Genomic DNA, 27,341 nt, shown 5'->3' with positions numbered 1-27,341 from the left:
TGGGGGCTGCTTGTGGGGGCTGATGATTGGAGCCTGGGGTACTACTTCTCTATTCATCTTTCAAGTCCCACCTTGACCCTCCTTTCCCAGGAAGCTTCTTAAAGTTCTCCTTAGTTCACAGCCCTTTCCCCATTGTCTCCCTTTGTTTTCACTGGTATTGCTCTTACTGGTTGAATTTCTGCATCGCTGCTGGCTCATCGGCTCTGGAAATCCAGGCATCTCGGAATCACTCATCACTGTAACTCCAGTGCTTAGCACCGGGGTGCTGAAACTGAAAACTGACAAATACTTTCACTTCTTAACTTCCACCACCTCTCCCTTCCCCCCAAACTACCATCTACCTTTGAGGTGATGACTAAGGCAAAAGGACAATGACCTTGGTCCCCTCTGACCAGCCCCCAAGTTAAAGCTAGTTGTGTTGTAACAGACGGGGATGATGTAACCCTGGCCTTTGAGATTCTTGTGTAGCTCAAGTGTCAGTAGGGCCCCAACATCCTTGAAGGGACAAATAAAATTGGGTGATACATCCTACCCTGGCATAACGAGGCCCCGGCCAACTGCTTGATCTCAATGGGGCTTCTTGAACATTAGTTATTTTTCTGGGTCCTCAGCGCTCTGTTTTCCTGCTTCCTGGATCTCTGCCACCTCTGCCGGTCTCATCTCACAGCTGACCTGCAGTGAGTTTTGGCTCCCTTAACTTTTTCTAAATAGCACTCATTCAAATCCATTCAGTGTCACATAGCTCATTAAAGATTCAGCAGCAGTGTGTGGGAGTGAGAGCTTATAGAGACAACAGCACAACGGAATAAATTGACTATTTGACATTAATGGGCTTAAAGTCCTCTGGGGCCCCTGTCCCTGGGCTCCTGGAGAGTGTTCCCTCTCTTCTCTGTTAGCTGCTGACTCCACTTCTTGGTCCTCTCACCCAGGCTTTCCAACCTCCTCATCTCCACACTGGCTCACCTCTTCACTTCCCATTCTCATTTTTTAACCACAAAAGTGGCTCCTTTTTAAAAGCTACTTTATTTTTGGTGATGTTTTCCATGTTTATTGAAGTATAATGGAAATACACTAAATTGCACATATTTCCAGTATGGAACTGTATCTGTTTTGCTGTATGCACAGCCCGGAAACCACCACATCTCAAACAAGGTTTCTATCCCTCCCCTTTGCAAGTATCTTTGTGCTCTTTGGAATCCATTCCTCCTTCCATCCCACCCGCTGGCACCTACCATCACTGATGCGTTCTCTTAGATATCACTTTGTATTTTCTCATGTTTTCCATGTATGGATCATGCAGTACCACTAAGGTTTTTGTCTTGATGGCCCCCCAAGTTTCCATGCAATTGTGGGTATTCATTTATGGCTAAATGCGCTGTTGGGGGTGGGGTCTGGTTGGAGAATCTTCTGTGTCTTCCTCACTGGGAGCCAGAAGACTCTGCACTGAAAACATAAGTCAGGGTTAATCTCTCCTCTCCTAAATTATGGGTGCCTGGGGGATTGTGTTCCAGTGATGAGAAAGTATCTAAGATGAGTATCTTCTCTCTTTTTCTGGCTTCTTTCTCTTAGTGTATGGGGTTTGAGACTCTTAAATGGTGGTTTTTACATTAGTTTGTCTTTATAACTGAGCAATATCTCATTGTATGTTCATACCCCAATTTGTTTATTACTGTGTTTGCTATATTAGTCTGTTTTTTGTTACTACAATGAAATACCTGAGGTTGAGTACTTAAAAAGAAATAAGTTCACTATTCTTCAACCTTAAGGGCATGGTACTAGCCCTCTGGTAAAGGCCTCATGGTAGATCACATCGCAAGGTTGAGAGAGGGAGACATAATATCATTAGATGAGAAGCCAAAGCAAGAGGAACCAGTTTTGTTGTTCTAAACAACTCTTTTGGAATAACTTACAAAAGGTCCTGAAAAACTACCACAATCCTTCTGAAGGCAGTGCCCCAGGGACAGAACACTGAGCCGATCTCCAAAGGTGATGGGCTCCCAGCATCGCCACAGTGAGGTCTAAACTCCCAATACCAACGTGAGTGCCCAGGGACAAACCCAGATCATATCCAATCACAACACTGCCCATGGATCTGAAGTGTTTGATTCTCAACTAGAACAGTTTCCCATGTGTAAGTCACAGTGCGCACATACAGCCACGTGTACGAGACTTTGAGTTTCTTAGAGTTTTTTTTCTCTTTTTCTACAGTAGTGGGAATTGAACCCAGTGCCTCTGCATGGAGCTACATATCCAACTTTATTTATTTATTTACTTATTTATTTCGAGATGGGATTCTCTAAATCCTTAAATGTGTAGGCTGGGTTTAAACCTGTGATCCTCTTGCCTCAGCCTTCCAGAGTGCTAGGATCAGAGCTGTGCACCACTATAACAGGCTTCATGCGTTGCTTTCTCTTAAAATGCCTATGAAATACCTATGTTATATGGTCTGTGTACAATTAAGAAACGACCACACTGATGTTCAAAGTGGTTACACCAGCTTACATTCCCACCAGCAACTTATGAATGTTTCATTTTCTCTGTGTGCTCTACTGAGTACCAATACTTGATAAGCTGAGACACTTTAAAATTGGGAGTGTGTGCTTGTGTGTTGTGCATGCACATGTGGATGTGTATTTGACATGCTGCTGAACTATCCTCTGGTTTCATTTTTCTTTTTTTGCTCTGTTTACTTTTGTTCTCTCTTGGTTTCATTTTTAACATGGGGAGCATATGTTTAGGTTTGTGGAGAATAACACCAGCTTATATTTTTGTTCCACTAAGCTATTAATAGTGTCCCTCATAATACCAGTGCTCTGGTTTGGGTACATACATGATTTCTCTGCTCCTTGCCCACACAGCCATGCCCCAAGCCATTTGGCCAAAGCACACCACCACATCTGACCCAGCTAGGATTACTGTAGTTTTTCTGTTTTTGTTTTGCTTGGTTTTGTTTCTTTTGAGGCAGGGTCGTGGTGTAGGGTGGCTTTGAATTCATGTAGCACAGGCTGGCCTCAGACTCACCACAGCAATCCTGCCTCAGCCTTCCAAGTGCTGGAATCGTAAGTGTGTGCCACCACACCTGCCCTATTTCTCTGCTATTCTTAAACTTTCTCTTTTTTCCAGAACACAGCAGGATTTCAGGGAGTGGAGTGACAGCCTAGAGTTTGGGTGGGAGTGGTCTGGTGGGGCCAGAGCTGTACATTCTTGCTGTCAAATGAGAATACCCTCCCAGAAGACAAAGCCAACAGAGAGGCAGGTGGAGTTCGGCTTAGGGAGTGAAGTGATACCTGAGGACATAGAGCTGCCTGCAGCCAGGCTCCTTTCTTAACTTTCCCCTAGGGATCCAGGAAATGCCTGTCTTATGTCAAAGCTAGTCTGACCTGTGTCACTGTCCCTTGGAATTATGAGGGTCCTAATACTTGTAACAAGGGACTGGGCTTCAGGAAGACAGTAGCATTTTTGCCGAGCTGGGTTGTCTGGCTTTTGCCTTTTTATGTGAGTTGCTGCTTTTGCCACCCTGGTTTCCGTTTGGTCACACAGTTTGGACCTCTACTGCTTTAGAGGATGCTAAAAGCCCGGGGTCAAAGTATTCAACGGTAGGCATTACCGAAGGGTTTGTTTAATCGAATACTCTAGCTCCAGGTATCCACTCTTGAGTGGTGAGCTCTTTAATCTTTAACTAAGTTATCATTTTGCAACGCGATCCAAAAATCAGGGAAGCAGCCCGCATTTCTCAATAGCATTTCCTTCCTTTTAATGGTTAGATTTCATATATAGAAAAATATGCCCTTATTGCTGTGCCCAGGCCTACAAAGATCTATATGGACCCCTGAGAAGTGCGAGCCTCTCTGGAACCTCCTGGAACCTCCTGGTCCTGGCGTGGTAGACGCCGCAAGGGGGACATTTCGGCCTTCGTCCGCACCCGGCAGACTGACGAAGCGCAGCGCGGCAGGGGTTGCTGGGGCAGACGCTGCACAACCTGGGCTCTGCGCAGCGAGGGCCGAGCCCGCCTCTCCACAGCCCCGCCTCCCCATAGCGCCGGCCCTCCAAGCTTCGCCCGCCCCTCGCCACCCTCGCACGTCCTGGCCCCGCCTCCCATGCCCCGGCCGGCTCACCCTCGGGTTCGCTTTCCGCCGGGTCGCCGGCAAGCCCTACCTCCTGCAGCCCAAGCCCTGCCCCACGTTCCTGCACTCCCCCTCCACCCCCGCACGCCCCGGCCCTCCTCCACGCTCCGAGGCTCCGCCTCCCGCGCCCCACAGCCTACCCCCCGCGTTCAGTTTCTCCACACCCGCGCGTCCAGGCCGCGGGCTGGCGCTCCCGCGCTCCGCCCCCGCGCCCTTGGGCTCCGCCCCGCGCTCTAGAGTCGCTCTCCGCCCTGGGCGGCCTGGCCCCGCCCCGCGCCCTCGCAGCACTCGGCTCCCAAGCCTTCGGAGCGCCGGGAGGCGGGGCAGGGGCGGGGCGGGCTCGGGAGGAGGCGGGGCTGCGCGGCGGCGCGGTCTGCGGCCGGGACTCCGGCTTTGACACCGCGACGAGCAGCCGCCTGGTGCAGGCGTGGGGTCGGGTCGCGCTCCCTCGGAACCACGCCGAGCTGGGTGCGGGCCCTTTTGCCCGGGTAAGCGCGGCGGGCAGTCTTGGCGCAGCCTAGGCGGCTGCCTTTCTCCTACCTGGGGAGCGGCGCCGCGTCGGTCCTGCAGGCAGCGCAGGGACTCGGCCCGCGCGTTCCTCAGGGCGGACCCTTGGAGCTCCGAGAGGGGGCGCGACCCTGATCCCCTCGCAGGTCCATCCTGCGGGCTGGAGTTTCCGAGGTGCATCCTCTTCTGTGATGTGCCCAAACCGAGGGCGGAGGGCTGGGAATAGTAAGGGGGGAGGCCTCCCCAGGACCCCAGGGAGACTACCCAGCCTCTGCGAGTCTGCGCTCTCTTGCCGCTGCAGTCCTTGCTCCGAGCTCCTGGGCGCGAACTCCGAACTCTTGCGTGTGTGGGGAGCGCTAGTGGCACATCAGTTCAAAGGATTTGTGTGTTCCTCTCTTCCCTAGGTGGTCAAGGAAAAGGTGATTTGGATCCTCAAGACATGGGAGAGTTGGTGTTTGTCTGCAAACATCAAAACCTAAGTCCTGTATCTGCCATTCTTCTGGCCTTGTGAGCTCCCCTGTCGTGGGGATACCTTCTGGGGCCCCACCCTTGGCCGACCATGGGGAGCACCCTGGGCTGCCACCGCTCCATCCCCAGAGACCCTTCTGACCTGTCCCACAGCCGCAAGTTCAGCGCAGCCTGCAACTTCAGCAACATCCTGGTGAACCAGGAGCGACTCAACATCAACGCGGCCACCGAGGAAGAGCTGATGACTCTGCCTGGGGTGACCCGGGCTGTGGCCCACAGCATTGTGGAGTACAGAGAATACATCGGCGGCTTCAAAAAGGTGGAGGACCTGGCACTGGTCAGTGGCGTGGGCGCCACCAAACTGGAGCAGGTCAAGTTTGAGATCTGTGTGAGCAGCAAGGGCAGCTCTGTGCAGCACTCTCCCAGCTCCCTGCGGCGGGACCTGCTGGCTGAGCAGCAGCCTCATCACCTGGCCACCGCTGTGCCTCTCACGCCCCGGGTCAACATCAACACGGCCACCCATGCCCAGCTCATGAGTGTTCGAGGCCTCACAGAAAAGATGGCCCTCAGCATCGTGGATTACCGCCGTGAGCACGGCCCCTTCCGCAGTGTAGAGGACCTGGTGAGGATGGATGGTATCAACGCTGCCTTCCTGGACAGGATAAGGCACCAGGTGTTTGCCGAGAAGTCCAGGCCCCCATCCACCCACACCAACGGGGGTCTGACCTTCACCGCCAAGCCTCACCCCAGCCCCACCTCACTGAGCCTGCAGAGCGAGGACTTGGACCTGCCACCAGGGGGGCCCACGCAAATTATCTCCACGCGGCCCTCAGTGGAGGCCTTTGGCGGCATGAGGGATGGGCAGCCAGTGCTGAGGCTGGCCACCTGGAACTTGCAGGGCTGCTCTGTAGAGAAGGCCAATAACCCTGGCGTGCGAGAGGTGGTGTGCATGACACTCTTGGAAAACAGGTGAGTTGAGAGCTACCAGGGGTGCTGGGCAAACGTTTTGGTGGTGGGTAGAGTTTGTATCCTCATTTGGGAGCCTGGAGGGGGCAAGAGTATTAAATCCTGCTCTCAGAGCTTGAGCCAGTACTGTCACCTGAGAGTGGGCTCTCTTACTGATCTGCAATTTTCTGAACACAGCTGTTAGGGCTTGAGGTATGTACTGTGAGTATGGTGGGTCTGAGATAGACCTTAGCTTGGGGTAAGTGGAGTGTGTGTTGGTGCCACTGCTTTGGAGAAGGTTGATTTCCAGAACTCCACAGTATTTGTAGAAACAGGGACTCAGCCTGGAAAATGGTGTATAGTTTGCATGTGAGAAAGAACTAATCAGATTTTTTTTATTCATGGAAGGAAAAAATCGTATTTGTTCCACCAAATACACCTATTCACGTTCACAGAATTATCTGTAAGTCAAGGTATTTGCAAACCCATACCCCATCTATAGTTACCAAAATGCTGTGAAAGAATTGTTCTATGCTTTCTCCTTAGTTAATCTTAAGTTGGGTTTTAGTGTTACATCTTCTGACCATTGCTAGAAAAGCCCAAGACCAGCCAGATTTCCCCATTTGAATCAAAGAGAGACTATAGGATAGGCTGTTATCTGAGAGTGTTTACGTTGTTCACGGCCCTGGTCTCTGTAGGAACTTCCGTTAATTCCCCATAAAACAAAACACTGTGTCTTAGCAGGAACTCCTGCTGTTGATAAAACAGCTTGCGCTATAATGTAGTCTGTTTTGAGAAGGAAAGAAGTATTTGTATCAGCTTCTTCCAGGTCAGAAATCCTCTGATGCTGTTTTGGAGGGATTCTTGCCGACATTCGCCAGAGGTGCTATGATTGTGACTACTCACTGTCTTGTCCTCTGCACTGGGTAGGTAGCTGGTGAGGCTGGCTGGGTGACAATTTGGTGACACGAAGTGAGCTCTCTGTGGGAAATCACAGTGCATCGTGGCAGATGATCAGGACAAATTAGCAAGGAGAAAAGCAGGTCACAGCATTTCCCTGGCACTGTCCCAGTGACATGCTCTTGTCACTGAGAGAAGGACTGCACACTGGGTCAGAGAACTGGACCAGGGAGGCTGGGAGTGCTCTTCCTGAACTGCTGGGTCCTCAGCTTGGCCCTCTAGTTCACTCCTGCATAACTGTCTTGTGCACACCAACACACTTGTGCCCAGGGACTTAGCTGTGGCCGCACTTTTCAGAAATGACTTGATTATAGTCGTTATCTGCAGCAGCACAGGTGAACGGATAAGTGGGGGGAGGGTAGTGAGGAACACAGATACCTCCTATGAAGCAGGAATTTTCTCAGGGTTCAGTTTGAGATAAAGAGGGATGAATCTGGATCTGAAGTTGCCCAGCAGAAATGACAACTCAGGCAGCCTTGGCCTGTTCAGTTTTGTAAGTGTTCTCTCAAGCATGGTCCTGGACCAGCACCATCAGTTACTAATTCAGAAACTCTGGTTCCTGTGTTTAATGCCCCTCTAGGGGCTTTGGCTGCACACTAGAGTTTGGGTACAAGGACTTGGCCAATCATGGCTCCTCCGAGCTTCTCACTGAAGCCCCTTGCACTGAGCTGGCTTGTCTGCAAGACCAATGACAGTGTTTCAGGTACTTATTCACATTCTTGGCTGGTTCTGATTATCCCTGTAGCTCCACCCTGTGATGTTCTTTCTGGTCAGGGTTGAAGAGGCTGATTCAGCTTCTAGGACTTGTGAATGAGAATGGTGGAAAATGGGAGGCTGAGAGTCTGGTGGGCTGGTGCATGCCTGCAGCCTCAGTGGCCCAGGAGGCTGAAGCAGCTGGGCTCACCCTGCATTGCAGAGATGGGACCACCAGGGCTTCACAGGAAGGAGCCCTAAGCACTCCTGCCCAGTGCAGCCTTGTCCTACTTCTTTTCTACGGATTTCCTAAAGCAGGGATGATGTATTGAAGACGTTTCATTGCTGTCTCAGGTGAGACTAGGAAAAGCTCACAGGAAGTAATAGGCTTAGGGTCTGATCCCCCACAGAGCCGGGGTGGGTGAGTGCATTTGCCTGTGTGGCTGTCTCAGGGCACCAAAAGCTGTCAGAGTGGATCACAGGTCCTTGGTGACAGACTGCAGTACCCATTCTCCAAGAGCTGTGTGCTCTTCCTGGTCCACAGACATCTTACATTTTAGCCGCTCCTTTTATTAGCAGGAGGAAACAATTTCGTAGGAGCAAGAATGGATGCAGGTGATTTTCCACAGGGCTCTTATTTCACACATGTATACACGTACTAGAAAAGGTCCCTGATTCCCGGGTGTGCCTTTGTATTTTCTCACAACTGTCACATCCATTTGCTTTCCCCCTTACTTCTGGGGAGTAGGCAAATAATTACTTTTATTAGTGATTCTGTGATTCTGGATGGAAAAACAAAAAGCAGAGAAGGTGGGGACTCTTGTCTGAAACACAGCTCATTAGTGACTCAGCTGGGACGAGGACCTAGACCTTCTAACCTTAGACCAATGCATGTTGCAAGCACATCATGATTGGTGAGTGCAGCGCCTCTGTCCTGCCCCTGGGTTAGGTGTCCCAGCTCCTGCTGAGTTCAGGCCACTTGCCAAATCCTGTGCCAGTTTCTTAGTAAGCTCACTGTGAAGACATTTTTAAAGCAACCCGTAGACAGCTTTGCAAAGGGAATAGCCATTTCCTCACTGTCCTTTCTGCAAGCTTGCTTTAGCAGGTGACTTTTCCTGGCTAAAGGGTACCAGTGTGGGTGGAGGGATGAAGTCTCTTCTTGCCCCAAGAGGCTGCTGCTTTGGCCGATGGTGTGTTTTGCATGTGAAGCCTGAGGTAGAACAGCATAGAGCTAGGTAATTATGAGTCACCAGGGACCCTCAGGAACACCATGTTGGTGGCACAGAACTTATAGATTTCATCAGATTCTTTTGCCAAACCTCAGTCTTAGGCAGTGTTCTTCCTTGTTCAGTATTTGTGGAACAAGCCAGAGAGAGGAATGCTTTTGCTGATTATCCTTGCAAAACATAGTGAGAGTGCATACATGGAATGAAGACTTTTACGACTTTTTTTTTTTTTTTTTTTTGCCAAATAATTATTCTATTTTTCACCCTTTGGATACTGAAAGTCTACTCCATGAGGTTGCTGACAGATAATCTCAAAGAAAAGAAAAGATTTAGCAACCCACTGGCACATTTTCCCCACAGCCTATGTGGGGAGGAAACTCTGGTGTCAAAGTTGTTGGCTTTATAATGGTTTACATCTGCTTTTCTACCACAGCTACAGTATCAGAACGTAAGGTTGGTTAGTGTCTCGCTACACACCCGGTTGTGAAGAAAAGAGATGCTGGTTTTATCAGACTCAATGAGTGGGATCAGTATAGACACAACCCATCTTGTCATTGGACTTATCCATTGAAAAATATGTTGGATGTCTGCTGCGTGTGTGTATAAGCTAAAGTCGGTGTGGCCCAGTTATTTTGCAGAATCAAATACGTGGGCCCATTGGTATGGCCCAGCCTTAGAACAGTCCAGTATGCTGGGTTTTATTGGGCTAAGTCACAGAGTGTGATTGATATCAAGTTGTGTTTTCCTCATATGAGTAACAGGTTCATTGGGCAACTGAAGGATAGATAGATACAGCTGGATAGAACACCTAGAAACAGAATACCCAGTAATCCTCTTAAAGTAGAAGTGGTGCATTTTGATGCCTGTGAAAACTGAGGCCCGGAGGGATTAAATCTCATTGTGTGACCTTGGGAACTGATCGTGTGGGAGCCAGACACCTGCCTGATTACATGTCCTGTTTCTGATCTAGGCAGCCTAATGCCTGCCCATGGTTTCTTCCATGTGGGGTCCTGGGCTGGCCAGCTGCCAGGGCCTTGGGAAGGGAGGGGTTCACCTAGACCCTGGGGACCACCCTAGGCTCTGGAGGCCTTTTCTCCCTTCCTGTGTTTGTTCTTGCAGAGGATGGGGCTCGTGGCCAGGCTTCCAGGGGGTGTCAGGGTCCTTCTACCCTGCCTTCAACTGTGAGTCTGTGACCTTGGGCTTGACTCCAAGGTGGAGTTCCGGCTTCTTGAGCCAAGGAGCTGTGGGTTAATTCTAGAGAGAAAGGTGGGCAGCAGTAAGACTGCTGTGGTGTCCTAGGAATGCTGTGTGTGAAAGGGACCCGCTGGTACGCTCCGCACTGGGTTTATTTCACTAAACAGAAAGGTGTATGTACTTTGCTTTTCAACAAAGTTGGGCCCATTTTGATTTTGACTATGGGAGTTTGATAGTGTTGGTTTCCCTAGGAGGTATCTATTCCTTTACTATTCATTCATTCATACAATAGTTTTGGGAGCCTTCTCCAGGTACCAGCTTGTGTGTCCGGCTCTGGGACTAGCATGAAGAACAGGCCTAGGCTGTGGTCTTCTGGCTTCCATTCTAGGTGGGAGGCAGATGGGTCTACAAGCAGATAAATGACTCTGCGTGGGCACAAGTCCTGCGGGCATGATGGAGGGACACTGCGGAGAAGCCTGTTTGGACAGGAGGGGTCAGGCAGGGCCTGCACTGGACATTGGTGATGAGCGGGGCCAGCAGATGGGTGCAATGTGAGAGGCCTGTGAGGGCCTGGCTGAGCTCTGAGACAAAGGCCTGGAATGGCAGGACCCGAGTACAGAGAGGCAGACCCTGCTCTTTGGGATGCCAGGGCTCTTGTATAAGCAGATGGGGCCACAGAAGGATAGAGGCAGAGGCTGGTCAAGGGGGCTCCTGTATAGAGTTGCATAGAGTTGCATGGAGTTGCGTGAGGTGGCTTTGCACAGGACTCAGAGGTGGTGCTTATGGAAGAGAGGGGCCTTTCTGAAGGTGAAGCTGCATACTTGCCTGTATATGAGAGGGTATGTGGATTAGGCACTGGCCTGTCTGAAATGCCCTGAGGTCCCTTGAAGCCTCCAAGGCATTTAAGAAACATGGGCTGACCTGGTTGACCTCACCCTCCCTGCTGTCCTGCTGGGCCTGACAAGTGTGGGGCTTTGGGTCCTAAGCAGGTGGAGTAAGAGGCTCTGATCTCTCTTCCGCACAGATGGGGCATCTGACAAGGCAACATGTACTTTTCAGCATCTGTGGCTTGGAGGACAAGGCTGTGCTTGGGGCTCCAGGTGATTTTCTCAGACAGCAGTTCTGTTCCTTGTTACTGAGCACCTGTTCTGCACACTGCTGATGAGGTCAGAGGCACAGAGATACCACCCTGGGCCAGGCTGATCCCCATTCATCAGGTATCTGTCAGGTGATGTGTGGTACTGGGAAGAAGACACTGTAGCTAAAGGGGCACAGAGCTCTGGAATCAGGTACTAGACTATGTGGCCCTGCAGGTGTGTGGAGAGCTGGCCTCAGCCAGGAGGGCAGGGGAGGACATGGCAGGTAGTCAGGAGGGGCTGGCCTGTGCAGAGCGAAGGGCTTGAGGTCAGGAGCATGTGGTGTGTGGTGATAGACACATATCTGGCTTAGGAGTGGGGTCCAAGCAGGGCCCCCAATCAGGCTTATCATCTGTGACACCCAACAGCAGGCACCTTGCTTATGAGGCACAGGGCTTTATATCAGAGTTTTCTAATAGTAATATCTGCCACTAGCAAAAAAATGATGCATTTCACTAATAAAATGGTGGCTTGCTCATCATTGACATTGTGGTCTGTGGAAAGCTCACATCAAAACACCCAGGAGACACCATGGAAATACCTGGCTCTCATGGACAGGCTGTTGGGCCTCAGCAAACATTTAGGAACCTTAGTGACTCACAACCCCTTGTCCACTGTTTCTAAGAGGCATAAAGGGATTTATTAGGAAGAACTCAAAAAGTACACACTTGAAGAAATAGAGGAGTGGTACATTTTGGAGCTAGGAATATTTATGTGTTTGTGGCAGTAGAAATCTGTGGAATTTGTGAATCTGTACAAGTTGGAGCCTGGTTTGCAGGAAAAAGGGGATGGTAGAAAGACAATGGTTGATTTTACAGGACAAAAGCCTGCCTGGGTTCAATTTTTTTTTTTTTTTTTTTAAGATGGGTAAACTGAAATGTTTTGCCTGAAAATATTCTTGGAAACTTTCAAACCTTTTTCTCTATCTTAATTAAGGTCAGGTTTCTGCCTTTTGCTTTATTAACTGAAACAATTACAGGCTTATAGTATTTTTTTCCTTTTATGTATTTCTTAGTACGGGGTCTCACTATACAGATCAGACTCCTAGTGATCCTCCTGTTTTCAGCCTCCCAAGGGCTGGGATTACAGGAATGCACCACCACACCCAGTCTCAGCTGCACCTCAGCAAACCCTGGGGGTGAGGCTGGCATGGCACACGGGGGATCAAACCCCACTCTACGCCTGTCTAAGTAGGCGTTTTAGTCCAATGAGCTATCTGGTTGGCCCTGGCTTATAGTATTTTTAAGGGCTATTGGGTGTGAGGGTCCTTGAAGCCCAGGAGTGTAGGTGCAGACAGTCTTGGGCAACTTTATGTCCTGAAAATGCAGTCTTCTTAAAAGTACAATTTTAAATTAGGGTTTTCCATGTCTCTTTTCTATCTCTTTTATTGTTTCTATCCTACCTCATTCTCTGCCCCACCCAGACTTTTTTTTTTTTATTTTTAGGGCAAGGTGTACAGTGTGTACAGGGTCTCACTGCATAGATGGGACTCGAAGTGATCTCCCTGTTTACAGCCTCCCAAGTGCTGGGATTAAAGGTGTGCACCACCACACCCAGTCTATCCACCCAGACTTAGATCCTTTATTTTTAAGAGATACAGAGGGGCCAAAGATTCATCATCTTACAGCGGCTTCATGCTGAGTGCTCAGAAGTCTCACTTGGCTTACCTAAAAGGACATAGGAGACTGGATTCCATTGTTCAGTTTGTTTTACTTTTCTTTCTTTCTTCTTTTTTCGAATGGGGAGTTCTTGCTGAATGAATGAGCACCCTTTGGCGCTCTGGAAAAGAAGGCAACGTTAACCAAGCAAAGTTAGGCAGTATTTGGCATGAACCTTCTATCTTTAGTAGTAACTTTTATTGGTTTTGAGGTTTTTGCTCAGATTAATAGGTAGGACTTAGGAGCTTCTAGACTCTTCCCTGTTTTCTCAATTAGAAATCCAATTTTCCCCCATTTTAATCTTAAAAGTAGTCAAGGAATACACTAAACAGAGATACCTGTGTTGCTATGTGACCACTGTGTCATTAAACTTCTCAACTATAAGACTTAGAACCTTGCATCTGGCCTCTGCTTTGTAGAGCCAAAGGCCTCAGGGAATATAAGCGTGGTCTGGAGTAGAGAGCAAAAATTTATATTATACTACAAAAGTAACAAAGTGTACCAGCTAGAATGTTTACATTGGCAATTTTTGTACAGCTAGAATGTTTACATTGGCGCCCCTGTACAAGAAGCTACATCTTTACCTGAGAGTTCTGGAAAGTACAGTAAAGTAGCATAATATCAATACACCAAAAGAAGCTGAAGCACGTTTTTAGAAGACTTGCTGGGACTGGGAATCATGACTTCTTAAAGCTGTAAGATGTAGGTAGAGCTGGAGTCAGCCAGTAGAGGCTGGGGCAGTGCATGGAGCCTCTTCTTTCTTTATAGCCTGTACTTTTATGTTTTTCTGTCATTAGTTACTCCCCTGTTTTGATGATACAATGCTTTCCTGCTGGACATTTAAGACCAAGTTGGAGTAAGACCTGTACCAACCCTCTTCCTGTGACAGGGCCACAGTTCTCACTGGAGTCTTTTGATTGACAGCTGCCAAACATGGGCTCCAGTGTCCAGGAGCTCTAGCAGGTATCCTCCAAGTCAGTGTGTCATTGCAAAGAGATGACTGAGATCCTGCTTCCACGCTCCTGTGTAGAGAAACCCTGGGTTGCTTTCCTGGCTGCAGTTTTCCAACTAATGTTGATTTGTTGCATGCTTCCAACCGGCCCCAGTTTCCTGAGACTTCTATTTTGGTTCCATCATTACCTGATTAAGCTGTTAAGCTGAGCCTCCAATTGTTTTATCTGGAGGCTGCTATGAACTCCTGAAATGGAGCACTCGGCACCAAGAACACTGTTCCCACGGCCACGGTGACAGTCTCCTGTGTGGCAGTTCTGGGGCCTGGCATGTTGTTTACTCAGCCCAAAACTGGAAGGTTAACAGGCATTTTTGTCTTTCTCAGCTAATGCTAAATACCTGGTGTCTTTTATGGAGGGAGCTTGTAAGTGGATTATTGTTTTCTTAAAATATTGATCTAATACTCTGTTCAAAAAAAAAACTTCTCCAGAATGTATTATTTATTATACAAATTCTGCCTATTTCCATTTTTCTTTCTTTCTTTCTTTTTTTAAATCTGTCTTCTGCAATGGGGAAAAGTAAGAAGTCGAGCAGCAACAAGGTCCCGGTGACTGGGTGTGGCCTTGGACCTTACTGCCAGTGCACTTGGGTCCTTCCTTCCTTTGTGGGAAGCCTCAGATCATGATGTCATTGTACTGTTTGGCTTTTTTTACAGAATGATTCCCAGTCTTGTAAAGTTTTTAGTCTTGTTTTGAACAGTAGAATGTGTCCCATCTAGCCCTGATACCTGATGGTGTTGGGTTTTTCCTGTGCTCAGGCAAAAGCAGATACTTAGCATGGATGGTGGCCATGTCCCAGGGCTGAGCTGTGTCACCTGTGGAATTATGCTCGTCTCTTCTTATAGACATAGAAGAGGTGGCTCAGGAAAGCTAAAAACTTTACTTTGGGTCATGTGGCTTTTATGTGGGAGAGCCTGGGTTGTAGTCCAACCAGTTCATCTCTAATGTTTGATAAAAAGCTACTCTAAGCTCAGTGAGCTTTTCTGCATCTTTGTATTTTACCCCTCCTCTAACCTACATACTGGACTCTAATCCCTCTTTTTTCCCCTTTTCTTTATGTATTATTTGAGATAGAGTATTGCTAGATTGTTAGATTACCCAGGTTGGGCCCAAACTTGGAATCTTCCAGCTCCCCAGAGCACTGGAAATACAAAGTGGTCCCCACACCCAGTTTACTTAACCCACTTGATTTATGTTCCTCTGGTCATGATCCTTCCTAAGTGTACAAATACATAATTATATCATTGTGTGTGTGTGAATGTATGTGTTTGCTTTATTTTGTTTCCTTAAAGTAGAGTGAGGCTATTTGCAAAGCAAACTGGGTGCAGGGGATCATATTTTTATAACTTATCGGTCTTTTATAACAGTCTTGCCCACACCTATTTTGACTCCAGTATCTTATACAACTTGCTTTATAAAAACTTTTATCATCTTTGTTTTCTTAGAAACAACTTCTCTTTCTGCTCACACTTCCTGTTCATCAGTTGTTCTCATGTTTTGGGAAACCATAGTAACAACTAGTATTAACCATCTAGACACTTGTTGATTTGGGGTAAAGGGCATCATGACCTTGTGCACCCAGATCCAACTAGGGTGCTCAGTATGCAAAGGACTCCTGCAGCATGTTTTACAAAGGGCCAGGGAGCAGTACACTGGGTCCCTTGAGTAGAGATTGGTTAGGAGAACATGCATGGTGTCTTTAAGCCACTAGTACCTGTCCTTGACTTATTTAGTTCAGAGACATTATTTGCCGAATATGCATTCCATACCCGGGCAATAACTGCAGGTTATTATGGACCCATCATTTGAAACTGTAACTAGTTATAAAGTTAAGAGCCCATTACTATGTTGTCCAAGGTCTCAGTGGAAAGTCTCTCAGACCTTTCAGAAATTAAGACAGTGAAATAACACTGAGTTTTTACTTTTATTTAACACCAGGACTAGTCAGCATTTTCCTTTGTGATGTGCCACAGGCTTCATGGCTTCAAAGTTTATTGTCTCATAGTTCTGAACAGGTGGTCCAGGACCAGGACGCCAACAGTGTGGGGTTTTTCCAGAAGCTTCTCTCCCTGAAGTGTAGAGAAGACCTCTGAGGCTCGCGTTCATCTTCGTGTCTTCACGTGGCCTTCCCTCTACTTGGCTGCATTCGAATTTCCTCTTTCTGTAAGACACCAGCCCTACTGCATCAGGGACACCCGGACACCCTCCTTTTATCCTAATTACCTCTTTAAAGACCCTGTCTCCAAATACTGTCACATTTTGAGGTACTGGTGTTTAGGATTTCAATTTATGCATTTTCAGGGGACACAGGACAGCCTAGAACAAGATAATTTAGGAAAACCTGCCCAAAGGATTCTTTTTTGGCTGTTTGGAAGAAGCATACTCCTCTGAGATTTTTCTGGAGAGATAATTTTGAAGTGTTCACTTCACAGTTCAAGGTTGGAGAAAGCTAGCTCTAAGTTCCTGGGGGGATTTTCCTCTCTGACAAGATGGGCAGCTTTCTTGGAGGCCACAGGAGGACGGTCCAGCTCTCAAGAGCTGGGATTCATTTCGCCTGCGCTTCTGTCCTCCATAATCGCCAGTGTGGGGTATTTCCCCAGCACTCCTTGTTTGCTACAAGCAGTATTGACATACCAGTTTGTCAAACTCTGGCACCAACTTAAGGTAGAGATCTAGTGCCTGTCTGCTGATCAGAGCTTGGTGTCCTCTAGAACTACTGCAGAAGGGTGAGATTCAGAAGGGCCATGTGGAGCCGGCTCAAGCTGGCTTTCTCTGACATCTGTCGTGAGGCACCTCCCAACAGGTCCCTAACCACAGCAGTCATTCTCTTATATTGCTCATTAATACCATCTGCCCCAGGGGCGGTACAAGGGCAGGGACCATGTGCATGGAGCAGTTTCCTCACAGCAGGCAAGTGTCTGAATAGAACATGTGGCTGCTCACATTTATTGGGCATTTACTTCACCTAACTGCTGCAGAAGGAGGGTAAAGCATGTCCAGTCTATGGACGAGGGAACATATCCTAATGAATATGGGAAAGGCAGAATTTACCCGATCCCAGCCACTGTTTCTTATGCTTAAATAATAATAATCATTATTATGAGTAGTAACTTGAAGTGCTAGGGATTTTGCCCAGGGCCTTGTACCTGCTAGATAAGCACTCACCACTGGGCTGCACCCCCAGCCCTTTTTAAAAAAATCTTTTAAGATAGGCTCTTGCTAAGTTTCTTGGACTGGCCTTAAACTTGTGATCCTCCTGCCTCAGCATTTTTCTATACAAAGGTTACAAATCTATAAAGCTGGAGATGGAAGCAGGAGATGAAGTGGGTGGACATTTCTCTGACTAAAAGTATGATGAGACAGGGTTTACCAGGAGGAGACTCTGTCTCTTGGATGTACTGCTCAGCAGTGGGTTAAGGTAATGTCAAAGGGAACCACCCCACCCTACCATCTGGTGAGGTCAGGAATGCTGAACTGCTCAAAGGCTGAGTTGTTTTTTAACTGAAATAGGATTTCCAAGCCATACAACTCATCCCCCTTAAAAATGTAAAATTCAGTGTTTTTTGGTATACTCACAGACTTCCACAGATACTGCCTTTTCCTGATTCCAGAACATCTCTGTCAATGCAAAGAAGAGACCGAATAAACATTAACAAACACTTTTGATCCTCTAGCTTCAGGAAACCGTAGATCTACTAGCCTGTCCCAGGCATTTCAAATAAATGGAATTATCTGACATACAAGCTTTTATGGGAGGCTTCTTTAACTTAACATAATGTTCTCACCTGTGAGCATGTATTATATATCTTTTTAATATTACAATATTAAATATTTGACTGTATATATGTAACCTATTTTCTTTATCCCTTCATCAGTTGATAAGTATATTAATTGTTTTTGTTTTCTTGTTATTATGAATAATGCTTTAATTAATAGTTATAAGTGTTTTTTGTGTCATTTATTTCCATTTCCCTTGAATTTATACCTGAGTCGGAGTTGCTAAAGTTGGTCAGTTGGTGTTTTAACGTTCTAAAGAATTTCCAGAATACCCACATCAGCAATTGTATAAAGACTCCTGTTTCTCCCACAAACCTCACCAGCACTTGCTATTGTTTTTATTATTGCCATTCTAGTGGGGGCCAAGAGTTATCCCACTGAGGCCTTCAATTCTGTTTCCCTAATGAATAACAATGTTTGATATCTTCTTGTGTGCTTATTGGCCATTTAATTTTCCTTCTTTGGAGAAATATCTGCTTGAATCTGGGTGGGCAGCTTTCTATCCCATTTGCAAGCTAGAAAAAAAAAAAAATAAAGCAGTTCCTTGTGCTCACTCCCTTTCATCTTATTGTCCCCTCTTCCTGCCCCTTGGAGTCATGGAATCACTTTACAGGGACAGCATGTGGAACAATTTCTTTGTAATAGGAAAAAGTGCCCAGCATCCTACAGCAGTGGACCCTGCCTAGGCAGATTCCATTTGGTGTGCTTTATGATTCTGGATGGAGCACTGTCTCTGATTTGGGCTTTGACCCAGTCCTTAAGAAGTGCCCTGGTATCCTCAATTTCTGTTTAAGTTATCTATTATAGGTGGGAGGTTAGCACTTTTTACATGTAGCCAAAATGTAATGCACAGTATAGGGCAGGGTTTATAATGAAATGTGCACTTCAGAAATTTCATATGGTATCTGCAAATCATAGATATTCCCCAGGCCAGGAAAGACCTTTAAGGAAGTACTTGCCACAAGACACTGCCAAAGTGACCACAGATGAAGTTATGTGTGTGTTTGTCTTCTTTGGAACCCAGCTGTGAAGAGCTGGATCTTTAGACTCCAGTGATTGGGACCTGTCGACTTTCAACAGAGGTCTCTGCTTCTCAGTGATTTTTATTTTTCAGAGGTCTTTTCCTCTTCACCCCCCCCCCATACATGACAAGCATAAGTGTGACCCATGTGTCTTTAGACCTGTCCTTGGAAGAGGGGGTGTCTTGAATGTTCAAAAAAGTGTGTTCTTGAGGTTTCTAGCTAGTTTTGGCTTCTGACAGCTGCTTAGTGAGAAGCACCATGTGCCTGACCCACATTACGCATCTGGCCCCCAGTAGAGATCCATTCTAGCATCCAGCTGGCTTTGTGTCTATGGTGCTGTGGCCATACACTCACACACAACCTGTACATCTTTTCTGCTGATGTAACAGAGACCTGAGACCTAGCAATTTACAATGAACAAAAACACAGAAACTTGTTTGCCTCCTGGTGTGGGGGTTTAGGCAGACTGAGAACGTGGCACCAGCACCTGGTGAGGGCCTTGGTGCTGCATCAACCTTTGGTAAAAGGTGGAAAGGTTGGGGCCGGAGATATAGCTCAGCGGCATAAGTGCCTGCCTGACAAGCACAAGGTCCTGAGTTTGATCCCTGCTACTGGGGGGGTGGGGGTGGTGAGGAGATGGAAAGGGAAAGCAGGTAGAGCTTGTAGAGCTTACTTCTGTAGCAACCTCACTGTCTCCCTGACTTAACCCACGCCCAGAGGAATGACTTTGACTGCTCAGGAGGACAGACCCGTGTTACCACCTCCCAAGACATTTCACTGTGTTATGCTGGGACACGTAAACGTTGGGGACACATTCAAATATACTGCAAGTTTCTGTATAAACTTAGGCCCATTTTTTTTTTCTTTTTTTTTCTTTTTTCTTTTTTTTTTTGTGTGTGTATTTTAGGGAAGGGTCTGTAGGGTGTTCAGGGTCTCACTACTAGATTGGACTCATAGTGATCCCCCTGTTTACAGCATCCCAAGAGCTGGGATTGCAGGTGTGTGCCACCATGCCCAGTCTCAATTGCTGGCTCAGTGTGCCCCCGGGAGCGGGGCTGGCATGGCAGGCTCGGGGATCAAACCCCTGGGTCCTGCACCTGCTTGCAGGCGCTTTAATCCACTGAACTATTTATTTTTTTATAACGCTAGGCCCATTTTTCTTAACATGTTGATTAGAACCTCCTATAGGTTCTCTCTATGCATTTAGAGACCTCAAGTCAATCTTCTATCCCATATTCTTATAATAATTAACCTTCCAGTTTGTTTTACCTTTTCCCATGCTTCAGATCTTTAAGGCATGAACTAGCTTTTCTGGCTGTGCGATGGGTATCTTCATGCCTGAGTCAATGTATACAAATAAAAGAGGACCCAGCAGAGAAACTGCAGTGTTTGTTGCCAGCTTGAAACAAACCAACTAAAAAAAAAATGTAGTGACTCTGAGTTATAAATGTTTAATTTAAAAATGAATTTTACTTGTGCAGAACAACTCTAGCAGCAAGTCACCCGTTATTACAGGTCAAGCTTGAGATCCACAACCTTGGATTTATCTTTCATAGCCAAACACCACCAAGGGATTCTTGTTTTTATAACCCTCTGCTGGCCTCTCTCATGCACGGGCATCCTCGTGTGTCTGACCATAGACCTGTCTGCACTTGTCTCCGCCCTCACAGTGTGGGTTATAAATACACCCTCTTTTAAAATAGATCTTTATCTTTAGTGTTAATTGCATCTTTGCTGCTTCTACTTTCTCACATGTAAGTATAGCCAGAAAGATGATCTGTATGCGGCTGGCTGGCTGAGTAATTATTTGTGGGTTCTCTCGTAGTGAGTTTCAGCCGAGCCCAGTGGTACCTGGCATCTGATTTAATCTCAAAGGAGCCCAGGTAACAACTTAAAATGTCTCTTAATTTGATCAGGTTTCCAAATGGCCCATTGGCTGCTGAAGTCAGAGCTGGGACCTCAACTTTGGTCTTGTGCATAGGTCAAAGCCAATGGGGAAGCTTATGTTTTGGCGTCCTTGTTTTTGTGTAAAGCATTTAAAATAAACAGAAAATGTAAATAATATTTGGCGCCTTCTTTGCCCTATGGTCAGTGCATTTTACCTCCTGAAGGGCTCCTAGAGCCCTTCTTTCCCATTGTTACTCTTTTGGCTCCTTCTCTATGCGAGGAAATCCTCTGCACTCCCTCCTTGTGAGTCTTGGTGGGCAGCAGAGCCCCACCCTGTTGGGAAGCAGTCCATTTGTAGCGTCCCTTTTCCAGCACCTTTTGCAGCAAGGACTCTGGCTCTGCATGTCCAGATATTTGTGGTGTTCTTGACTGGGGACCAGCGTCCAAACACTAGGACTGTGAAGAGCTCAGTCTGGCTGTGGGGACAACAGAGCCCGAGCACCCGGTGACAGAGAGTGGGACCCAGGCTGGGTACTGCCGGCTGCCCAGGAGGATCGTGAGTTGGACATCATGGCAGTGGGCTCCTTCCCGGACCAGTTCTGGGGCCACCTCCATGCTTCTGGTTGCCCACACTGAGCTCCTCAGTGTCCTCTGCCCATCCGCCTCGACCAGCCAGTGTATAGGTACCTGTTTTTTTGCCTTCACGATACATTAGTCCACGATACATTAGTCTCGACACATTGGCCTGACCCAGGGGTTCTAAAACTCTTTATTTGCTGAAGAAAACCTTTTCAGAAAGGAAATCTTACAGGGCAGCACTGGTGAAGTTGGTAAAAGAGTGCTTCTGGGTTGGGACAGGAGGGGTGGGGCTGGCAGTAGGTAGTGTCAGCATGCAGCGAGGCAGCACATGGTGGCGCACACCTGTAGTCCTAGCGTTGTGGGAGACTGAGGCAGGAAGATTGCAAGTTGAAGCCCTGTCAGGTTAACTTAGCAAGACTTGGAGGCCAATCTGAGCAACTCAGGGAGACTCTTGTCTCAGAATACAGTCATAAGGGCTGGGAATGTACTTAGAGGCAGCGCGTCCCAGGATGTGATCCCCAGTACCGAAATGAGTGGACAAATGATTGCACTTGTGGGCTGGAGACTCTTAGCAACACAGGATCTAAAAAGAAAGAAAGAAAGTGTTGGGGATGTAGCTCAGTGTAAGGCCCCAGGTGCAACCCCCAGTATCACATACTAAAAACAAAAACCATGTTGGAATCCACTGCCTAGACCAAGTGTGACCTCCCTGTCCCTGTCCCCAGGCCCCCTTCTCTGCCTGGCAGCCCCCAGCTGAGCATAGGACAAGGTGTGCATGGCACGGCGCTGTTTGCTGCCGTCCCTTCGCAGTTTGTGCTTGCAGAGCCTCTGCGTGCTGTTTTCCTCCCCGGGACGCTGACATCATCTCTACCCTCTGGTCACTTCCCCTGGGTGAGCCGCCCCTCCCTTCCCCCAGGCAGGACCTGCACAAGCGTGGATACTGGCATCTCTGAGAGCCCGTGTTGCTGAGAGTCTCCAACCCATGAGTGTGTTCATTTATTCATTCATTTCAGTACTGGGGATCACACCCTGGGATGCTCTGCCTCTGAGTACCTTCCCAGCCCTTATGATTGTATTTTGAGACAAGAGTCTTGCTGAGTTGCTTAGACTGGCCTCAAACTTGTGACCTTCTTTCTCCACCCTCCCAAGCTAGCTGGGGTGATAGGTGTTCCCTGCTGAGCTTGGCTGCACTTTGATGAAGAATATGCTCTGCAGTATGGTCTTTTGACCTTGGAGCTCCTGGCTTTCCTGTTTGAGCTTTTCATTTTGAGCTAATTGTAGTTTCACATTCTGGTGACCTGTGGAGCCAGATTATTCTGGCTGTGGGACAAGGCCGGTGTTCAGTATGATTTTTTAACGAGTCCCTGGCCTTTCTTTCCTAAGTATGGCAACTAAAAATGTCTCTAGCCATTGCCAGTGACTGTCCACCTGGGAACAGAATTGTCTCCAGTGAAAGCCACGGCTCCTGGGCCACTTTAAAGATACTAGAAGGGGTGCCACAACTTCGGGGACCACAGGTGGGCTGGACTCTCTTTCCATGGCTGCGGTAGAAACACTGGGCCGCAGGGCCTCGCTTTTATGAGAAGCAGACGAGGCCAGGAATGGAGAGGTGGCCACACTGTTCTTGTGAGGTTGAGGAAGATTTGTGGGTGACATCCTGCAGTGGGATTGTGGGGAGCAGCAGCTGTGGGCCCACATGTCCATGGGGGATGATGTGGAGTGGATTGAGCTAAGGGCTCAGGTGCAGATGAGGCAGTGTGAGGAGGGAAGGCCTGGGCACGCTCAGCTGGCCGTCCCTTGGGATATGTGAACTGAAGAGGAGCCTGGGTACGACATCCCCTGGGTCAGGGTGGGAATGTGTCAGGGCCCGGAAGCTAAGAAAATGCCCAGGAAGATTCCCAACGAGGGGATTGAGGGTGGTCAAGGCACCTGGAGGACAGCAGCCTGCAGCCTGTGCTCCCCATCTGAGGAGGAGCAGGGTGTGGGGAAAGGACAGAGAGATGGGATTTCTTATCCCTGTGCCTCATTTTTGGGCAGAAAAACCAGTGCTCTTAGGAGTCCAATGTGCTGAGGTATCCAGCTGTGAGCAGTGGTCTTCAAGGGCCTCAGGTATGAGCATGCGTACTCTGGGATGGTTGTCCATTTTCTCAGTGACACCCCCCGTAAAATAAAAATGAAGGCTGAAGGAGAATAAAATGGCTTCATTGTGTACAGGGAAACATCTGAGACTGAAATGACACCATATTTGACTTTACATGGTGCTCACTTGATTCATGTCTGACTTGTTATAAACCTAAAAATAGCACAAATACCAAAGTGCCGAATCCACTGCTCCAGTGAGGAGAAAGAGGTGGGAGGCAGACAGCATACGGCATGAGTGTACAGGCTAAAAATGAAGCTGCCTGGTTCTCAAGTAGCTCTCGGATGCTTTGAATGTCTTCAGCAGAAGGAAAAATAATAAATCCAAATGGGATTCTATGTATTTTGGCTTCCAATGTTTCTTCATATTGTTTTAGAGATGTGAAATGAATTGGAGGTTGGGGTCACGATGGGAACAGAGGCCCATTGTAAATGAGCCACAGGAAATTGGGGGAAGACGATTGTAGTGATGGTCACCTCACTAGAAATTTCCTAAGCATCACCCACTTGCAGCGGATGAGTTCTGTCACGTGTCCATTTTTCCCTGCTTAGAAAAGTGAGTTCTTGCAGCACGCATCAAATGACATCTCACTGGACTTCTCATGTGTTGTCACTGCACTGTGTCTTCCCTCTAACTCAGAGCCAGTCACTGAGCCCCTGGGCCTCATTTCCCCCTGGAAAACAGGGACAGGAGTGTGCCTGCCTCAGGAGGCTCCTGATTCGCTGACAATTAGATCCTGGTCCGAGTTTTCCCACCACCTCCACCTCCATGCTCTCTCTCTCTCTCTGCCATTGTCTTTCTGTGCTATGTGTGGCCCACAGCCCGGGCCTGGCCCTCTGGCCCAGGTTCCTGCTGACCCCACTGTCTCCTGCTATTGTCAGAGTAAGCTTCATTTCCTGACAGTACTAATGCTTCAGCTGAGTCTGGACCCCCCCATGCTGATCAGGTGCTTCCCCATATTGGCCCTCTGTGCCCCCTCATCTTAGGAGCACAAGGTAGTCGCTCCATCCCCTTGTTTCAGTAGGGGTAGACCCCATTTCCATGGCTTTGCCCATGCTACCAAACCATCACTCAGTTTCTCTCCTCTCCTCTCCCTTCCTCCTGCCACCCCCACTCTTCATTGGGGTGCCAGCCTGGTGTGGCTCTTGGAGAGCCGGCTGGGTGCCATGAAGACCCTCTTGGTGTTGGTCCTCCCTGTGTCCTGTGGAAATATTAGCAGTCCTGGCTCCAGTGGCCCAGGGCATGGTGGTCCTTCCCTCCCAGAGCTAGCTGTGGCCCCCAGCCTTGGGCGACTGCCTTTGGCTGTCTTCCTGTCTCCATTGCCCTGGGTGATGACTGGGTAGTGCACATGTTCTGAAAGCTCAGCAAGCCCTGAAGTCGGGAGCCCTTCCTTCTCTGCGTCTTTGTTCTTCACTTCCAGAGGTTTGACTTAACCTGGAAAAGAGAGGATGACCTTTGTGCCAGGCTGGAGGGTCCTTCCCATGAGAAAGATGCTTTCTGCTCTGGTTGCTGGGGTCTCAAGTTTGACTACAGTTTGGGCAACTTAGCATCTTAGCAAGACTGTACCTCAAAATAAGAAATAAAAAGGAGTGGAGATGTAGCTTAGTGTGAAGATCCTGGGTTTAATCTCCAGTAACACACACACACACACACACACACACACACACACACACACACAGAGCAAAAAAGAGTGGAAGCCCTGAGGGTTAGCAGGCCTTGCACCAAGCTGCTGCAGCCAAGCAGGCTCTCAGCCCATCTGTCCCAATGTCCTGCCCCCGCCTTGCAGCTGATTGCGGGCTGTTCTCAGTGTCTTGGATGTGTGTACATGTCATCGTATCCCCCACAGGGACCCCAAGAGGCCCATTTTACCTGGCTCAGGTGTGGACACGTTTAACACAACTCACTGGGATACTTGCCACAAGAAGGAAGACCCTGGCCAGGGCAGGCCTGGTGCTGATAAAACAAGGTCACATCTACAGTGAGAGCAGCCAGACTGAGCTTTGGTGAATCTTAGCGTGAGGGATCCAGCCAGGTTAGGGCTGGGGGAAGGGTTAGGGTTTAATGTTAGGATTTAAAATTACAGTTAGGATTAGGAGTTAGGGGATACTATTAGTGTTGGGGATAGGGTTAGAGGAGAGCGTTAGGGATAGAGGTTAGGGTTAGCATTAGGGTTCCTAATACGGAGGCACCTTTGGCTCTGTGCTAGTCCCCTGGGGAGGACCTGGAGTGCGTGAGTGGCACCTTCGGCTCTGTCACAGGAAGCCCAGCACGGTGGCTGTCCTCGCCTGTGTGTGTTCTCCGTACACTAGCAGTCCACATGTCGGCACCACACCTGGGGGGAAGGATGTTTTTGCATCCAGGAGCCGTGGTTTTGTGTACCTCATGCCGTAGGATGCCAGTTGTTCCGCTGTGTATCTGCTCACTACCTATGTAACTGTGCGTCTCTCTACCTGGGGTGGGCCTGTGTGCTCCTGGTCGTGTTTGCGTTGGGCTCGTCTCCTGGTGCTCCCGATGATTCCAGCCCCTCAACTTTTGTTTTTCCATATTCCTTAGAGTTTATTCTGTGTTCTCACAGACAGCCTCAGGTTCTTTATGGAATGAAGCGTTAATATTAGCAAAGAAGCAAACCTTAATGTTTTCTGTGCTTTATCTCAGTTTTTAAAAACTTCTTAAAATAAAATATGGGGTTCAGCAAACTTTATTTGCCAAGGATTAGGTAGTACATGTTTCAGGCTTTTTTTTTTACTTGGTTTCTGGAGGGCCATATAGGGTCCCCTCTTTGTTATTTCTTTATTTGCAATACTGGGGCTCGAACCCAGGGCTTTCACGCTGACCTACACCCCTAGTCTTTTTTTTCCTGAGACGGGGTCTCCCTGAGTTGCTGAGTTGCTCAGGCTAGTCTCATACTCCAGACCTTCCTGCCTCAGCCTCCCGGAGTATTGAGATTACAGGTATAGGCTGCCACGACTGTCTCCTTGTCATCTCTTACCCTCACTCAATTTACTATTGTTGAGCCAAAGTAGCTGCAATGTGGAAACAAATGTGGTTGTATTCCAAGAAAAATTTACAGAGAGACACTGACACTTGAACTACATGCCATTTTTTGGTGTTATGAAACACATATTGTTGGCCTTCACAATTAATGATTAAGTCTTACTTACCTAGAGTATATAATGGACCCCAAACTTAATTCAGTGTTATTAAGGTTGTGCTTCTAAACTTAAAGTAGCTGATTTTGCTTTAAAATAAACATATGTACATCAAAAAGAAAGAAAGAAAGAAAGAAAGAAAGAAAGAAAGAAAAAGAAAGAAAAGAAAAGAAAAGAAAAGAAAAGAAAAGAAAAGAAAAGAAAAGAAAAGAAAGACATTGTTTTGCCATTTTCAACTATCGGAAAGAAAAGTCAAAGCCATCTTTGATTACAAGCTGTGCAGGGGCAGGTGGCATCCTGAGTGTGTCCTGGGGACCGTAGTCGGCTTTCCTGGCCTGGGATGTCGTGCACCTGAGGGCAGTTGTTAATGAGAATCCATCCTGTTGCCAGACAGAGTGCGAACGTTGGGCACAGGGACTCTTGGATCGCACTGAGTGAAGACAGGAGGAAGCTGAGGAACAGCAAGTCTCCAGGTGTCCCTCTCCTGGAGTCTCTGTGCTGCGGGGACCATTAGGTCCCTGGCTTTCTGCTTTTGCACAAGCATCTATACCAGGCCTGGTAGCACATGGCTGTGCCCCAAGATCCTTGTGAGGCTGAGGCAGAAGGATCACTTGGGCCTAGGAGTCTGAGGCTGGCCTGGACAGCGCAGTGAGATCCTGTCCCCCAAAACGGTTGTAAAGTGTGTGTAAGAGAGAAGGAATTTGTGACTCAGGGAGCAGTCGTGTGGCCGCCAGGCATCTGAAGCATGAGCGCTCTGTGCTGTGAAGGTCTGTTAGGTGCTGCGCGGGAAGCACGCGTGCTCTGCAGTCTCACACAGGTGTTCACACCCCTGAGCCAAGCACGGTTTCGCTCCCGAGTACTGGGAC

The 27,341-nt window shown here is 48.0% G+C and overlaps 1 protein-coding gene across 2 annotated transcripts in view; it reads left to right on the top strand.

Moving 5' to 3' along the window:
• Positions 1–4,510: 4,510 nt before the first annotated feature.
• Positions 4,511–27,341, top strand: part of Eepd1 (endonuclease/exonuclease/phosphatase family domain containing 1) — a 104,721-nt gene continuing 81,890 nt past the window's right edge. For both annotated transcript variants that reach the window (XM_004629575.2, XM_023713432.1), the window contains exons 1-2: positions 4,511–4,612; positions 5,036–6,068. In XM_004629575.2, coding sequence (XP_004629632.1) covers positions 5,191–6,068 — 878 coding nt within the window. In that variant the 5' untranslated portion in view covers positions 4,511–4,612; positions 5,036–5,190. The remainder of the gene's footprint in view (positions 4,613–5,035; positions 6,069–27,341) is intronic.

Source organism: Octodon degus, unplaced genomic scaffold (assembly GCF_000260255.1).
Source record: "Octodon degus isolate 3935 unplaced genomic scaffold, OctDeg1.0 scaffold00031, whole genome shotgun sequence".
NCBI lineage: Eukaryota > Metazoa > Chordata > Mammalia > Rodentia > Octodontidae > Octodon > Octodon degus.
Note: the sequence above shows the minus strand (reverse complement) of the source record. Positions and strands in the feature narration are given on the sequence as shown.